This window comes from Zootermopsis nevadensis, unplaced genomic scaffold (assembly GCF_977971745.1).
Source record: "Zootermopsis nevadensis isolate Lab colony 2312 unplaced genomic scaffold, Znev_1.0 Znev_ptg000061l, whole genome shotgun sequence".
In the NCBI taxonomy this organism is placed as follows: domain Eukaryota; kingdom Metazoa; phylum Arthropoda; class Insecta; order Blattodea; family Termopsidae; genus Zootermopsis; species Zootermopsis nevadensis.
The window spans coordinates 8,849,799-8,868,939 of NW_028259192.1; the positions used below are offsets into that span (position 1 = coordinate 8,849,799).

General features: G+C 38.1%; 1 protein-coding gene across 4 annotated transcripts in view; it reads right to left on the reverse strand.

Moving 5' to 3' along the window:
• Fur2 (furin-like protease 2) overlaps positions 1 to 19,141 on the reverse strand; it is a 1,061,088-nt gene that overhangs the window by 703,899 nt on the left and 338,048 nt on the right. For all 4 annotated transcript variants that reach the window (XM_087340817.1, XM_087340819.1, XM_087340816.1 and 1 more), the window contains exon 3: positions 15,349 to 15,453. In XM_087340817.1, coding sequence (XP_087196943.1) covers positions 15,349 to 15,453 — 105 coding nt within the window. The remainder of the gene's footprint in view (positions 1 to 15,348; positions 15,454 to 19,141) is intronic.

Genomic DNA, 19,141 nt, shown 5'->3' on the forward strand with positions numbered 1-19,141 from the left:
AGACAACATAAACGGACACGAAACAGGTTAAAATACGACCCGGTGCGTAAAGTAGTAAATCCATTTTACGATCTCGTTTCAGACTTACTACTTCTGGGGAAAAAATGGTGTTCCATATCAACAACCATTTATCATCTCAGCGGCAAAGCAAATAACTACCTAACTAAATTATCTTGTAATGGTCCAGCACTGCTAATACTAAAGCATGACAGTGGTCATTATCCTGTTCCATCAAACTCACAATCTTTATGCTTCAAAATCTTGTCCGTCCATTTCGGGTTTTACAAACATACAAAACAATTAACAAAACCACGCCATCAGCGTTCTGAAAGCAGCCGGGGTGATAAATGTTTATGGTCTGGATAACAAGAAGCGTTTCTACAATGCATTCTCAATGACATGATCTCATTTATATTTGTTATCGTTGCCAGATGGATAAGAAGGCACTTGAAAGAAGCTTGTCACTGTAGTTACATTCACGTCATATTGTCTTACCATCAGCAGAGTAAGAGCACGAAGTTCACACTAAGCTGCAGTTCGAGTTCTGGCCAAAGAACGTGTTCCGTAATGCGATCCCACTCCACTCCGAACGGAACAAAAAGCAAACTCTTGTAATTAGAAAAGGTAACAGCAGACATTCCCTGCGCTGACCGGACGTGGGTCTCCTACCAAAGACAGTAATACGTTTATAACTCCGCAGACCGACGTCTACTCCTACGACTGAAACAAATGGACAGACGAAAAACGCCAAGTGTCGCGATGTTTCTGCCATTGGTGCCTACTCTATTGACACCCCGATAGAATGCCTGAGAAACCCGAGATGAAGAAAATTCTATTTGATTTAAAAAAATAATTCAAAATACCACCGTACGTCTTGTTGAATATTAGGCAATAAACCGAAATTATTTATCAGGTGATTCCATATTGTCCTTCGGAAATTTGTGGATATGTTGTATATCCACAGCAAAATAAAAATGCAAACGCACACTGGTCCGGGAACGTCGAGATATTCCACTTAACGTTTATACGTAGCACGTGCTGAAAGATTCCCAGTTGTACTATTCTTTGTCAATATTACACATATCTGCGTTAGTAGCATTCTAAATAGTTGTGTTTTGTTATGACTTCGCACGCTGGGTGAGGAAGGGAGAAAACACATTTTATTACAAGTGATTTGTACCTCAGTTCGAATAAGAAAGTGAAGGATGGTGGTTGAAGAACTACAGAAACGAGGAATGTGGAGATATGCACCTTATCCCTGCCGAAGCGAGCGGGAATTAGCATGAAGCAGAACGGTTCTACGCCGATAGGTTCCCCAACCGTCAGACACTGTCGTAATTTTCAACACCAGATGGGACTTAGCACATTAGCAGTTATTGACTTATTTACTTGAAATAGAAATTTCACTTGGTGTAATACCCACGTTCTTAAAACATTAAAGATTTCGAGCAGAAAACGGAAACGTTACACTGGTACAGAAGCCAAGAACCGAGTTATGCTGCAGTAGTAACTTTTAGTAAAGCAACTTAACTTCCATGGTGATAACCATGTTGGAAGCGCTTTCGTCGCATAGGTGAGTAAACTCAAAAGATACCTGCCCCTTACCACCAGCGTACGGATGACATCACAATAGTGAACCAATCGATAGGTACAGACCGATATACTCGATGGATCCAATCCTCGAAAACAATTCGTAATGAGCAAACGCTTTCTCCACAGGCACGTTGTTACAAAATGGATTACAGAGTCTTCACAGCAATCAAATCTAAGAGTACAATGGGACATTACAACAACTATTCACAGACATCAAAAAAATATATGATTCGGTTAGGAGAGATGTAATTTACAATTGCATTACACCGGTATACCCACATATGACACCAGATAGGCTACTTAAAATGAGATTAAGCGTTACCTATAGATAACACCGAACACGTAAACGTTTCTCTTCTGTATTACTTATTCAAAATGATCAAAATATGTTATACTCATCATTTCACCATCGCCATTATTAGGCTTAAAATACAAGTGAGAAGGCGTTTAAATCTGATTGAAATACATCAGCTTCAGGTGTCTTCTGATGATGTCAATTTATTGGATGCAAACATCATGAGTAAAACAAAAATGCTATATTCAATTCCAGTGACGAGGATGGTATATAAGTGAATGCAAGAAAAACTGTTACGTTCATATCTCATCACCAGAATGCCGGACAAAATCATAACATAAACAAATACCTAATCATTTTTTCGAAAATATGCGAACGACGACAATAAATCAAAACTGAATTCATACAGAAATTATGAGGAGATAAACTTTAGGAACTGCGTGACACCATAAAATTCAAAATTCATCTACCTGGCTACAATTTAATATTAAAATATACAATATAAGATTTTGTCGTTGTTTAATACGGACGTAAAAATTGGTATAATGCCTTAACAGAATGACAAATCGCAGGTGTGAAAAAACAGGTGCTGTGGATAATAAGAGAGTGAGATCAGAGAAACCTGCATAATGATGAACCTCATCATTGAACCAATCATAAGGTATTAACGACGTAATAAAATCAATAATTAAGACCGGGGAATGGTATTTAGCACGCAAGAGAAGGAAGACAAGCGCACAGACGGATCTGAAGCAAACGCCGTGTTCCGTTTCCGAAATTACTTGATGGATTTTCACGACATTTAATACTGTTAATGCTACACCAAACGTTATAAGCTGAATTTAATTTTCCCCTGTTTCGGTCCAACATATCCCCTATGCATGAATCTGGCCTCTAGTATAAAGATGTCTGGCTTATCATACGAGGCATAGAAACACGACATAATTACAGATGTCATTACGACCTACTATCTTTATCTGAAACACTTTCTGATTTGGCAAATATTCATTTAACTAAATGCAAGGAAAGTAACTGACGGCTTCATGCAGTGTAGCATCGAGTGGGCAGTTCTGCATTAAAGTATTTTGCACCCGCACATCTTCAATAAATGCACATCCAGGTTAAATCGCCAAGAACGCATTTGAGCACAATTTCCGACTCTGGTGTTTTATAAAAATACAGCTTTCAAAATCCTAAAGCCATTTACTGTTTTGGAATCCCTCAGATCCAAAGCCCAACACCAGTTGCTCCAAAATGGCTTGGGTGGAAAGCGGATTTATGGGGAACCAGCAACATCGTTCTGTGTTTCCTTCCTTCCTTCCTTCCTTCCTTCCTTCCTTCAGTCGGCTCTCCTCTTTCTTCCAATACTTTCTTTCCTCCGTATTTTTTCTTACTATATTCCGTCTTTTATTGAACAAAATCTCCCTCTTCCACAATTTTCATCTGCACTATTCCATTTTCCTCCACTCAACTTTCTCCGTCTTATTATTTACCTTTCTATCGCTCTGCTCCCTACAGAGCGAGTTTATTAAACCGTGAAGCATGTGATTTGCATTTGCAAATCTGTTCACGAACTCCAAACGAAACGGAGAGTTTTACTGAATCTTTTAAGAATCTTCAGGCAAATGCCGTAGCTAATTGTAGCGACCTATTAAATCTAACATTAATAAACATAAAAAAATGTATAAATCGGCTTTTATTTTAAGACCAGCGGCAAAAATGACGTAGGTAACAGCGGAAACAGACAGCATAACCATAAACGCACAGAATAAAGTGGTTAATTTTAAATATAAATACTAAATTTTCCAATGTAAAATAAAAAACACGGGACAGATACACAAGGCTTAGGCGTTCCATCTAAATGTTAAATACTTCTGTTTTAAGAAATGGGGAACACTCAAATCTGACAAGTCACTGATACATACAACAATTTTTTAGATGAGGCGAAATAAACTGCATCTGTTTTAGATATCATATAGGCATACATCAACTGCCAGATGTCAGAATAGAAAAAATTATGCTGCCGAGAAGTACAGAACTGAAGACCAATAAAATATGAGAAAATTAGGAGTTTTAAGATGCTGAATCCTAGTAAGACTAATAACAAAATCCTAGAGTAGGGTGGCATCGATGCGTTTTACGGACGGTTTAAGATGGAAGTTGCAAAAAATAAAAATAGTATTTTTAATGCAAAAAATCACGCGAGACAACCTTAAAGAAGATGGAGATATATTAATAGAAAAAACAAAAAGAAGAAACTGACGAAGGGATTCCTATTTGACGAATTACAGGGAGTGGGAAAAGTCATATTATTATTATTATCCCATCTGTCCACCACTTTATGGGGTATGTACTTCCATGTACCCGTGACAGACCTTGTCCCTAAGGTACATGGGGCAGCAGTTATTTCCGGGATACATATTGTTTTTAGCAAGTGCCACATGTATTATATAATTTTATTTTATGAAAGCGTCTTTCGGATTATGTTTGAAGTTCCCAAAATGTCGGTCTTCTGCAGTTCTTCTTCTTCTTCCTCTTCTTCTTCTTCTTCTTCTTCTTCTTCTTCTTATTATTATTATTTAGTTCTCCAGACAGGTTTCAATCCCAAAATTTGTGCGAGGACGTTGTTCTGCTCCTATAAGAAATTAGATCCGCGCGTGTCTGCGTTCAAGTACATCGTCGCGGGTAACGGCAAGCGCATTCTAAGAATGAAAATGACTGTGCTTCTTGCACGCAGTTCCAGACTGAAAGAATTTGATAAGACCCATTATACAATACTTACTTGGATACTTGGACGACCCGTTTTTCAAGTGCCTGAGCAATGCGGGTTCCAAGTTTTTTGTTGGCTTGATCTATAGACATTTTGGTAGGACTCCTTGGAAGAGGGACAATTATACAGGGTCGTTCCTATTATTTAATTGCAGGAGCGAATAACTCGGAATTAAATAAAATATATAACTAAGAAGCCGTTAATTCTAAAGCAAATATTTTCGTAATCCTTCTGAACTTTAAAGTAGATATATTTTGTAGGTTCCCTACCCGGACTACGTTTTATAACATTGTCCTAAATAAGAGCTAGATAGGATGCCCCAACACCAACCAAACTTCAATGAAAACAAACTGAAGGCCCTGCAATCGCCATGCGTTTTAAATAACTTCTTTTACAAAGATGAACCTTGGAACAATGCAAGGAAATGTTTCCATTTCCATTTTAATTAGCACTGCCAATGTCCGTTGAAACTGAAAGGGAAAACCCAAAATACATGTACCACAAATGTTAGTACATTTTAAATTATTTGCTCCTCGACGGATAGTTTGAAGTTTTGAAAGCTGGTTAAAAAAGCTAACCTCATTTAAGACATTGTAACCAAAGATAATCTAAACAAGAATGTAATGATACAATCTGTCCCGGAATGCATAGGGGTCCCATGTGTTCTTTGAACGTTTGCGTTCCGAATCTACGCAGGAGTTTCTATCAGTATTGTTCACCGGAAAGTAGCAACATCGCTAACGATGCAAAAACATAAGCTTGTTACCCACTAACTCTCCTATCCAGGTAGACACTTTCCACTATTATTACTATTGTTATCACTAAACTACTTGAACGTATGTTTTAAATATCTCGTTAGTGTCTACGGTTTGATTTGTTTCCAAGGAAACGGAATAATGAGATAACACCACAATTTCTAACAGAGAGCCCTGACTTTTTATAGGCTACATAATAAATGGAGTGCAAGCAAGAGCCTATACTGGTATGTTGGCATACATCCCAATAGCTAACTTTAAAGAAAACCCCGTATCAACAAAATAAAACCTCTTTTACCTTTCTTAGTTTAAATTAGTAATTTTACAATTCACGCTCTCTCATGATCTTGTAAATCCATAAAAATAAAACATAATACGATTTACCTGTACAGACACGTGAACAGATAGTCAAGGGTTCATTACCTCATCGATTCAAGTGCGGTCACAGTTTTGAGGTTTTAGACTAAAAATAACTGCTGAACCAAAGATGTTTATTATTCGAGGATATATTATCATATGCCACCGTATAACTCTATATTAAATGTAACACTGCTTTCAACTCGTAAATTCAAGATTGCTATCTATTATTTTCTAAATCACCGACATTCAGCCTTAAATATAACTATACAAATGTCAAAGACTTTCGTTCTTGGCCTTTAATTCAGGTTACGTACTATTGGAACAGTTGCAGTCTACGTGTATAAAATGGCTGTCCGTAATGCAGAGTCGCATTAACATAGAACAGGGACAATCGGGACATTCATTAGAATTCCCCACATATTACGACAAAGCATTTCAATAAGTACAGAATGTCATTGAATTCGGTGTAATAAATAAAAGTTGCAAGTCACGAAAAGTAAACAGTCAACATTGCATTACGTCACGAAAGAAAACTAGCATTTAAAATGAACAAATGAAGTAACTGGGAAGTCGTTGACTCCTATTACTACCATTCAGGATTTCGAAATTTATTGAAGCCAGGTGCTTCTTTATTCAAAGCTTAAAAAACATAATTAACAATACAGAGAAGAAAAGCATTATACGAACACATTCCTCTGCTCCAAAGAGTACAGCCTGACTGGGTACCGCTTAGTTTAATTGGCGAGGACATGGTCCACTTCCATGGTTTAACAGGCAACAACACCAGTGAAAGTACGAAGAATCACAACGGACAATGTTGAAACTATTGCAAGAGAAAACTGAAGAACCAGGAACCACAAATATACACTGCCTAGGGTTTCATCATAACTGCTCCCGTTAACAGGTTGGTAAGTGTCCTCAGTTTCCTTATGCGATAGTTTTAGATTCAGCAATGTCTGCTCTGCGGACAGTACAACCAAGCGCACATCCATCTTAGACCTGGGTGGAGTATAAATCGTGGACGTTTCTATGTTAAGTTCACCATTAATATAAAAGTCTCGACACCAATAAAAGGACGCAAGGTAGAGAGTGGTCGAAAAGTTACACAACCCAGTCTTCACACTTGTTCTGTCAAAAATAAATTACGTTGAAATCATTACAATGTTGTAGTCAGTGTTACATATGTTCATAGTGCAACAAAGTCGAAACACCAAACGTTGACCGGAACGGTTTCTGTCCTGCAACCTTCATACGTCACGGAAAGGGTTTGTCAAACTTGATATTGTCAATTTGTAAGACACAGGAGATTCGGCAAATGTTTTCCTACATTCATTCTGGTAAATCAAGTAAGACCGAAGTGTTGGGCAGTGTTCGATAATGAACACTCGTTTCACCTGTGAAAAAGACATTCTTACACATCGACTGTTGAAAGACAACTGACAGACTGATGCGAGCAGGTTACAACATCACGTGACTTTCGTGAGCTCTTTTAGGGTCATAGCGATATTGTGTATTTATTAATCCAATCAAACTGAACTGAACTGTAAGCATAAAATTAACATTTCAATATGGCTTCCGTGACTTTTAAATCACCCTGTATGTATCGTGGACAATGAAATATTCTTCAACCCACTCCCTCCCTCGCACTGATATTGTGTCGGAAGAAATGGACTAGATTTCCAAATTAAGTCAGCCGGTGTAGAGGGTATTTTCCGAGTTACAATTTTTGCCTTTGTTACCTGAATTTTCCGCCTGAAGCATGCTATTGACGAGATATCAATTGAAAGTCGATAACATATGCGTAAACATTTTGGACGACACTGGATGTTGCAATTCAAATAAAAACTGACGAGTTGTGTCCAATTTTAGTAAAGCACGTTAGTAACTTTTCAGCAGCGAGACAGAAGGTGAAATGTGAGTACAACATGAAAGTAACAAAACAAACAATGAAGTACAGTTAAACAAAAAACCTCATGACAACTTTCACTACTCTTATTTAGCCATAACGGGCTTCCCCATGACCTGTTCCTGCTTCAAAAATATATCTGAAAAACTGTACTTCTTTCAGGCTTGGTAGTAGTTTTGAACGAGCGATTACTCTGTGCCTACACAGGAGAACAGAAAATGGGGGGGGGGGGGGGGGGAGAGAGAGCTTACTTATATCCATACCAAGACTAAGAATTGAATCACGGATTCAAAAGTTGGAGCTACCGTAATATAACGAGTATCTTACAAAGCGCGGTCACTAAATCAAGTCAGTCTACAATCCCAACCATTATTACTCCTCTAGCAAACAAAATTCGAATGGTGTAATCCGTAAGGGAATATACACATGCATTCTTCGCAAATTCTGAATTATCAATAAAATATCACGTGAGTTATCTTTGACAAATTTTGGTTCGTAGCTATACAAATCACGTGGTTTTATCTATTCTTCAACGGATTTGAATCACGAGTCGTAAGTCTTAAGGCGCGACAGCTCTGTGGCAGTGTACTCAACTTGTATGGTTAAGGGATAAAATCTTCGTCAAGGCAGACTTTTTCTCTCATGCAACCGCCATGCTGTTATTTTACATTACCCAAACATTACTGTATCAGAAATTGTATTTCCTGAAAATCATGGTATGGCCCTGTTACAAGTGGCACTAGTGTCGATCCTACCTCACAAGTTTGTTCGTCAGCCACGTCGGTACTAACTTCCGCGATCTACTTACGTCACTGTTGGAACATTTCTTTTTTTTTTTATATATATATATATATATATATATATATATATATATATATAAAAACTCCGCAACTTATTTCTATCAGTGTCTTACAAAGAAGCCAGCGAACGTAACCACTATCGTGCACGAGGACGTGATCACGACTTGAGCAGAACAGCTGCGATTTACACGCTTCATTCCAGCGGCAGCTCAACACACATAATTTTCAAACGTTTTAATACATTACGTAATGAGCCACTCATCGACCTGATGATGGAGGCAGCAAAGATCTCTGAATCGCCGGTAAGTCTACCAGACTATACGTCGCTACAACCCAGAAGACAGCCATTTTCGTAGTCAGTGCAACTGTTTCATATTCTTTCTGAGGACGCCATCGATTATTTTGTATTTGTTGGTCAACAAAGTGTTTAACTTGTAAGTGATAAAACATGGCGAAAAAAAAACTGGGTTAAGAATAAAATAGAATAAAATAAAATAAAAAGGATTGGGTAATATTTGTCACAATCTAAAACAAAATAGTGCGGATAGGATGTGCAAATTTAAGGAAGGGCACAGTGGTGTAGACTATTGTATTAATTTTGCAGATATTAGTCTGGAGTGGTCATTAACAGCCTATTTTATACATGACAGCATTATATCGCTGGTTTCTGCAGCCAACCACGGAAAAAGTTGCTGCATTTAATCGCAAGAGAGGTTTAACAGAACCACTGTCAATCATTTTAATATTGACGTTAGACAGCTACAAAATAACACGCACAGAAGAGTAAAGCCCTCATTCCTTGCCAAAGCTAAAAAAGTAATCAAGTCATTTCAGTAACAGTTCAATAATCAAAGGCCCGCTGTGTACAGTAGACGGTTCAGGAAATCGTAAAATAAGATACACGACAGGAAGAAGATTCAATTACGGCGTGAACATAGAGCCGCAACGCTACTTTGAGCCTCTTAGGTGTGTCGCTTTCATTCATGCGATGGTACAATGCAAACCAACTCCTTTCAAGAGTAAAAACCTACCGCTAAAGGTAATACATTCATATTATTTACCCTTGGCAGTTTACGTATTTTGTACGGGTGTGAAACTTTGTATCTCGTTAAGGGAAAGACATAGCTTGATGGTGCTGAGGGTGAGGTTGTTGCAAATGTGCTTAAACTTAATTCGTGATTTCCATATTGCAAAGTCTCAGACGCCAGTTCATAATTTCTAAATTAACAGCAGAGGTTTAATTTCGGTCACATTCTTCAACTGCCATTACTTACGAGGAGCGTACATTAAATTGTAAGATGGTACTTTAAGGTTGCGCTTGGAATGAAATTACGAGATATGATATATTCCTTGCCCCATGCGACGTAAGAATGGATTTTAAGATCGTTGTATCTGTACTTAGTAGCTGGAACCATGAGCAACAACTCTTTAATAAAAATGACTCCAATAAACTCTGAACCAGCCAATTGCCTGTATGCTATCATTTTTACTTCTAAAAAAGCTAATTAACTTTTACGGGTGACAATAATAACTGCCAAGAATTACACACGGGTCCAACGTGTGAGGCAATGGTTTAAAGTTTAATCACGCAAACTAAAAGGCCGAAAATCTCTGAACAATGCTACCACGACAACCGTTTTGACTATTCATGCATACACACACAGTTATAAACAGTAACTTAAGTATTAACCCTTAAGGCCGAAAATCTCTTAATAGCGTTCCTTGTCAAGGGTTATAACAATTTATGCTTAACACAAATATAGTCACAAATATTGCTCTATTAATATACAGACTGAGATTAGAGACGAAAATGATGTAGACAGTTGCAAAATAGTACAATGCCATGTCCTGAAATTTTTCGCAGCTGGGGGAGTTACGTTTTCTTAATTAAGAGGCGGATATGTGTGCAGTCTTCAAGCACTGTACTCCATCACGAGCCAGTATACTTAACTCCTGCCAATCGGAAGAACAATGCTGGCCAACAATCAATCATTGACACGAATGGAACATGTGCGTAAGAAGAGGCCAACTTTATTACCAAAAGGTATGATCCTTTAGCGAAACCTGTGGCAAAGGAGGGTGATTACGAAGATAAAACGTAAAAAATGTATAATAATATTCCTTAAGTGCACAAGACACAATAAAAATGTATTTGAACTGTTGTATGATCTTCATAAGTCAGAAACAAGCCTTTTTGTGCCAGTCAGATACCTCGCTCTTAGCATTTGAAAGTTTGAGTAGAAACTATGAAAATACATTAAAGATAAAATGCTCGCAAACAAATCACAACTTACAGCCAAGCCAAAGTGGCTTAAATTTGGCCATAAAATGCTGAAAGCATTCTTTATTTCTTTACAAAATCTGATAAGATTTCAGGGCTGTAGATGGCCGAAATGTTGGAATCTACTTAAAAGTCCATACGGAATTTTCATGCGTTACTTATATGATGTGCATGGATTGGACGTATATAGGACTGACCATGTCTCTCTGTCTGACAACAAGTTCCGAATAGAACTCAGACTACTTTCTTATTGAGCAGAATTTAAGTATCACAAATCTTCTGACGTTAATACTATATTTAGACATTTCATGTTTACATTCCGACAACGGAATGAAAATTAGTTCATGGGTTAGAGTACCGAGGTCGCACTAAAGGATCGTAAAATAACAGAATGAACACAGTCTATATCACACTTGTACAATATGCTACAAGCATTTCTAATCATTGTCCGGTAACACATCAGGGGATGTAAACTACGCATCGTGTCCTTAATGAGAAACGAGTACTTTGTATGTTGTCCGAAATGACTACGAAGGTATAATTTATCCGTTTATCTTGTAAGCTGCATTTTGACAGTGCAAACAGGACAGGAAAAATCTAGAACCTTCTCCAAGATCACTAAAACATCCGCAATAAATCGTACAGAATTCTCATATTCATCCACGTTTCAGGACACTTTCAAGCCAAATATAGATATAGCAAGGCACGAGACAATTTCTGGTACAACGTATTTTAAGTTCCCACAGTCATATTCGAGGGTTATAGCCGTGCTAAACAACATGAAGAACATAACGTAGTTGCACGTTTTTAAGCTACGCGTGTCAGGATTAATATCTTATGATAACAGTGCTCGTTTCGCACACGCTTAATCAGGTTTCGATGCACGATATCCATACAGAATTCCTTATTATTCGTTTTCATACACCGGCATTGAGGCGATATCGACAGTTGGTGGGTTGGCCATAATATGAATGATAAATTGTGAAGAGCAGTGAAGGAAGTAGCCAGGCCCGGATTAAAGTGCTATCCTAGTCTCTGAGGTTTTCATGGTTTTGATCCGTCAATCTGCCAGAAGATTAGGTTGCAATATGTCAAAACAACTTTCCTTCTATATCTAACAAAAAATATCACAATTTATCATCTGCCCGTATTAGAACAACGTTCCCGCTTCAAATTAGCAGTCGTTAACGCCACTTCCAATGCTAATGACAAGCGGTATTTTAATAATAACATTCTTAATTTCGATATAGCAACAGGAAAAGTCTTACATTTATAAAAATTACCAAGCGCAAAGTCGCGTGGCGAAATTATAGAATGAAAAACTTCGTAACTTTACTATCCGCCGAATATTATTAAGCTAATTAATAATATAAAAGAAGATGGGCTGAAAATGCAGTACCAAAGCGTAAATGAGATGATTGTTTTGAAAAGTAACATTTAAAAAAAAAGATAAATTAAAGTGGATCTAACAGCGAGCTCCTGTGAATCTTGGGTTCAATATGGACGACAAATTTATTGTCCAACTAAACATCGGTTCCTCAGGGAGAACTCCGCTCCATGGAAACAGCTGCTTAACAGGACAATACTGCATAATTCGATACGAATAATTTGGAACTCGGTCATCGCACATACGGAACACCTGGTCGCCTGAATACACTGCATGAAATATGCTGACAGTACACGTCCACGGACATCGTCTCGTCCTTGAAACCATGAAAAATAGCATTCAGAATAGTCGGTCTCCAGTCCGAAATTTAAAACCGGGACCTCCAGAATATGAAGCAGGAGTCCATAGCTCGTATTACACTATGGTAGAATTATCATCCTATAATCAATGAATAATCAATTGGAAAGGATGTGGAAGAAACCGGCAGTGGCGTAATTTAAGATAGACTAGAGATACTTATGAAAATAAGGAAGAATCAGTCAGAAGAGCCGGTCTACATAGTCGAGATATGAACACTAGATAAGACCTTCGAACCGTGAATGTTAATCACTTGATCGCGAAGGTTGGGGATAAAGATGTACGCAAATATTTCTAGCGCAGCATTTCTCTGCTAGCAACGAATTAACAAGGTGTTCTAGAGAGATCTGCCAAATATGTTACAGATTATTATCATTATCTTTATTAGTAGTAATACTTAATATTACTGTCCCTGCTTTGATAAAAGACTCTACCGTTAAAGATGGAAGTTTGTTTTAAAATGTTGTTCTTCCCTGGCGATAATGAGGGAAAAAATTATATTTCCTTTTCAAGAGCTACCACATTATGGCTATTTAGAATTAATTTTCTTTCCATGCAACTTCCTTGTTGCTTTGATTTTTATAATATTCTGAAACTGCGTTTCATAAAACACTCTACAGCCGCGCGCAATAAAAATATATTAATTCGACAATTAAATTAATAAATTGGTTCTCAACTTAAACAATTACAAAATCTTCATAAAATTACACCTGTAGCTTACTTATTAATACTATACTAAAATTATTAAAATGCGTTCCGTTACTTTTAGCAAAAAATTACGTACATCTAAGTAGACAAACATTGCTCACTATCAAGTGTACTTTGCGTCGGAACGTCTTTGTTCTGCTACTCTTGATCACTAGTAAGAAAAAGTCCATCACGCACTGTGCCGGTAGAGACGGTTCCCTAACGTTGTTCACCCTGGCTCGTACGAGTTCACACGAGCACGTCCTGGGCTATGCCAAGAATACTGTGTCAATTTAACTGGCCTCGAGGCTTTATTCCTTCGTGAACCGGCCTAAAAGTATTTCATTTTACGTCGCCACATTCAACTCGCGTTCGTTAATTTTGTAATTAAAAGTTCTACACACCCTTTCTTACACGTTTCAAAGTTATTCTTTGTCTACGTCTAGATTGGAGCAGACCTCAATGAGTAGAATTAAAATTTTCATTGTTGAGTCTTATTAACATATCTATAGCAACATTAACAATCTTTAAGAGAATGCACCTTCGCTACAGTCTGATCTAACTACCATATATATTCCCCAAAATCAGAATGTCAGGCAGGCGAGTGAAATGACAATGCATTTCAGTTTTAATACTGAATAATGGGAAATGGTATTCCTAAAGAGACTATATAAGCACCCGGAGGTGTGAGATGTAACCTTTTTGAACATATTTGACCTTGCCAAAGGCAACAGCACCTAAGCGCAGGCTGAACAGAAATGATCTGCGCGGTTTAAAATATCTATTTAACAAGAACTATAAGGCATATAAAAATAAAACAAACAATGGAGGAAGAACGTCGATGAAACTGGTACATTATGCGGAAGAAAATACGCTACTATAGCACTGGTCACTGGGAGCGCCACTAGTGACAAAGCAGTAATAAGGCCACTCAACCCGAGAAAACGTTTTGTTTGCTCGAGTTCTGCAATGCAAATGTGTGGCCAACCTTCAATGGGATTTTAAAGGGTTCAGATCATCTGTGCCCTTCCTGTATATTGCATGCGCCTTCATTATGGCCACGCTGTCATGGCTTAATATGGCCACGCTGTCATGGCTTAATTGGAAGAAAAGATGGCAACGATGTGTCCAGAGCCAGTTTTGTGCCACTGTTGTAATATTAACAGCCAACACTGTTAACAGGACGCGGGGTTCAAACACCTCTGATATCACAGCCCGCCACTGGGCACAATCCAAAGCCAGTTCCAATCAACTCCAATTCTTACAACCTACAGTCTTAGCATCAATCCTAATTATCCACCCCATTTCCTTGTCGGATTTCCGTCTGGTACCGTTTACCGACAAATTTCCACTCCATAATTCCGCACACATTCCTTGTCCAACCCATCGCAGGCTTCCAACTTTCGCTACCTGAACAGCACCATGTGACCTTCATAAATTGCAACCCTCCTCATTATGCACTTCCTTAAACCTCATCATTCTTACTTAAAAGTATATTATAATGCACTTTTGTCTCTAACACCTTTTATTTCATAGTATTTCTTAACTTACACGTTGTGTATTTTTGTGTATTAAAAGTGAAAACATAACAACAAGGCTATCATTTCAAAATATGTCCGTCAGAGAAGAGACAACTAATCTGTGATAGAATGCTCTCACTTGACTTTCCCGCTTTGCTGTGACCCCAACATTGCTTTCTTCCAACCGATGGGATGTTATTTATAAAAACAAATTAACAGGAACACCATGGAAGAATAAAATTCATTCATAATCAAGGAGTGAGTACTGCGAAGGAGTACCATGTTCGACTCTTTTTTCAGCAGCGCTGATGTCTGATACTTTATCACAAAAACAGTCTCTTCAGTAACTAACAGAACATCGTATAGTGTACAAAACGATACTGCTTCGACTACGTAACGGAACATCACATTCCTCGTAAGCATCACTGATCGTTCAACTATCGATTCGAATCCAACAGTGTCGCCTCCTTTTGTTTTCTTAATGTCAGTCGCTGGTTGCATCTCTTATATATCAAGATGCTCCTACCTTATCTAGAAAGACGGCTGAACCAATGGTTACGAGAGTCTACTGTATACCACCGAAAGCTACTAGTTGCGATTTGAAATTTCTATCCTGTAGATATATAACAACACTGACCTGTGTTTCAGCGCTGAGAGCAGAGCTGTGTACTTCGCTGGCAGACAAGGATCTCTTGTGGATATGCTGATGGTCGAACAAGTAGTAGTTACGCAGGCTGCCGATCTGAAAGAAATAATAATTAAACGTCGTCATTCCAGCCTTCACATTAAATCGTACAAAAATAACTAGGGCAATAATAATAAATTTAGGTATCTTCTTAAACTATAAATCTGACATGTTACCATCTATAGATAACTTTACGGAAAGTTTTCAACCAAGTTCCATTCATCGGACATGCACTGTGCAATCTACATATGAAAATGCTCGTAATCGATAAAGTCACGGGTAATCACGCAAATATATCAGCCTATTATAGGGCATAAAGAACTTAAAGTACAGACCATTATAGTATGTCCATTAAGACAATGTGATTTACATTTTTGAAGTAACAATCTGTCCATAGCCAAGAGTTGAAACTTATGCTCTTAAAATCCCACGCAGTTAATCGAACACAGTCCAAACGTTCCAGAACAAGAAGTGTGCAATATGCAAGGCGCCGTATCAAAGATAAAATTTATACGACCGGTGATATCAATGGTTTCGGTACGTACCCGATAATAAATTCCATCCAGATACTATGAATAACGAATAAGAAGGAATTGTGCACAAATATTTGTTACAACAGAGTAACACATCGGTCAAATTCTAAGCCGAAACAGCTCGTAAGTAAACGAGATTCATTCTAAAAACAATTTTAACAACTAATAATAGTTTTAGCATATCTTTCGCCCTTATTTGCATGTCCGTACTGCAGCTAAAACACGCGAATATAACAGTTGATAAAGAATTCTTCGCTTGACAGTCAGTTTCCCTAAGCCAGGAAATTTCGGACCTGCTTTACATAGGAAGCGCTATTTAAAACGCACTCAACAACAATCACAAAAATCAAATCAGAAGCAGATCAACAACCTCCTCAGTGACACTAGAATTACGGTTTCCCCGGTTACTAGGGCGCTACTCGCGTTACATGCGCAAAAACTGTGCATGTGCAAACATGGTGTAAGCTTGTTCACGTGCAGAAAGTGTATTCATTCTCGAACTTATGCATCACATTGCTATTCTGCTGTTCGTGAAGCATTTACCAATGAATAGCCTGACGAGGAATAATATTTGTTTTAAAGTTGTTCTGTGAGATCTTCCTATGAAATAAAAAACTAAAACACTCGTTTTCACCAAAGCTTACAAATACAGCTGTAGTTAGGGTTGAATTTTATGTGAAATATCCTGTATGATACTAGGCTCCAAACAAACTACCCTGCATCAAAAGTTGTTTTACCATTTGCTAAACGTAACGAACCACGTGACACTGCTCTTGAACGAGTCAGCTGCCGTCAGACTACGCATAATTTCTGTCATACTATCAGCAGTAAAATGTAAATGTGTCTCCAGTTAATTGGACCAAGAACATTAAGAAGGGTGTACCTGTACGACAAAGATGGTCGTGTACCGCAGTCTGGGCAGGTCGCAGCCTACCAAAAAAAGTACAGTAAATGGGATACGCCGTAATACCATTTCCATGTTGAACGTGGGAAAACAAAATGTAACTTATTAGTCAGATGGTGGCTCAAAGCCTGAAGAACCTTGATTACATCTGGAAGAATTCAGCTGGAAGGCATGCACATAAAAATGTTAATATAAATAGTGCACAGAAATATGTGAACGGACGAAATTTTTGCATATCGAAATAATCAGATTCGCAGTGTAAACTATTTACATAATTATTATAATGCATACAATTCAGGTGTGGTCCACAGCGCTGCATCACTCCACACTCTTCATATAATTAATACGACAAATCTTGATAATAATATCGCTTCAAATAAAAATAACAGATTTTGATTCAACTCACCAGCTAAATAATCGAAATGAGATACAACACACATTCATACATAATACTCATACTAAACGTCAGCAATAAATATATGATATAAAAATAATATTAAAATAGTATTCGTCTATACAACACATGGGTTCTCAGTATTAAAGGACATGGCTAACCCTCCCTTCGCAGGGAATGTCTCAAAATGGAACACGCAAACAATTAACTACTGACTCTGCATCTCAATCACTCCATTAGAAAGACGTCACAAACTGTCAAGTACAGAACTGCTCACCCCCTGAAGCCGTTACAAAATATGGCAATTCCATGCGCTTCCTTCCCAGTGCATATCTTCTTTTTGTGCACTAATGCTACCAACATGATCAATAATATCAATAATTTTCCTCCCAAAGTTGAGAACTCGAACGTCCCAGGCACTTCTACTTCCTATACGTAAAATTTAGGGTCAAAATTTAGTGTTATCTTAAATGAGATTTTTCGTGGATATCCTCAGTACTTCTGAGAAAATTTCTGGATACTACATAAAATTAGGCCACGATCGGTTCATTCAATGCCCTTTAAAATTCATCCTAAGCGTTGACTCTACGAAGTCTCAAGTATTAACAGCGTCGTTAAATAAATCACACAGTTACAAGTGGGTTTTTCCGCAACATTCATCTAACTAACAAACAAAATACGCAAAGAGAAATAGGTGGTAGAACGGTTATTTTGAAACAGCACAAAAATTCGCAACCCCTTAGCGCGATAGAATAAATTGTTACAAGGCAGATTAAATTCATTGTTTAGAGGAGTAATTAAAACTCAGCAGAATACTTCGTCAGATTATAGCCGACTAGGGAGACAAAAATTAAAAGACATTTCTTTATAACGACCCGAGGTAATTTCAGAAACCCGGGGTGCAATATTTCTTAATATTTCAGCTCAGTTAATTAGTTTTCATAAAACAGAAAGTTGTTTTCGTGCAATGGTTGTCACACAATGTAACGCCGCACTGTAGGATCCAAATTGCAAATAAGGTTTACAATTATCTCATGGAACAATGGGAACTGTCTCCAGCGTTCGAATACAGGAAAGTGGCAACAAACATGTGCACGCTGGCTGTACATCCCAAAGTGTAAAACAACACTTCCCGCCCCGTTCGTCAGTTTCAAACAACTGGCCTGGATCCAGTTTTGTAGTGTTGTCTTACAGCCAGGGTTGCAGGCAAGCAGGCGACAGGCAGGAAAAAGCCAGCCAACTGAGCAGTAGCGTACTCCACAGAATGGCGGATGTGTTCGGCAGATATGCGACTACAACCAAGAAATCGGTTACATTGTTAATCTTCCTCCAAGCGCCCACATGGCGTATAGTGAGACAGCTTAACTTTTAAGTCCTCACAGCGAAGAGAAACACTGACATCTTCAAGAACCTCAAATCTCAAGTCCGTAGTTAAGCGACACTGGTAATTATGTCTATGAATTAGTAAGGCACGAAACACCATGTGGTTCTATGCAACTATACATACACGGCTAATGCCGAACGGTAAGCGTCGTCTGATCTTTAGATTTCTAGAGACACGTCACCGCCTAATGCCGACAGTACATATTAACCTGTAATGAAGCTATCGATGCTACTAGTAGACAACACAAAGCAGTGCAAGTGCAGACACGCAGTGCACATTAAGGCAGAGTTTTCATTGTGGGGTCGTCGAACATACACGCGAGCGACATGCCTCTGATAGCCAAGCTGCAACTGCATCCCTCAGCATTGTCCTAGACGTCATTCAGATGTAAATGTGCTTAGATTATTACAGCAGCGTCTTCGGGAGACAGAAGCCTTATACTTCCTGCGCATGTCAAGTTCGTCCAAGGAAGACACTGAAAAAACATTAATTGCTGCTGAGAAACGAGAACCTTCGAGACGTTCATGTAC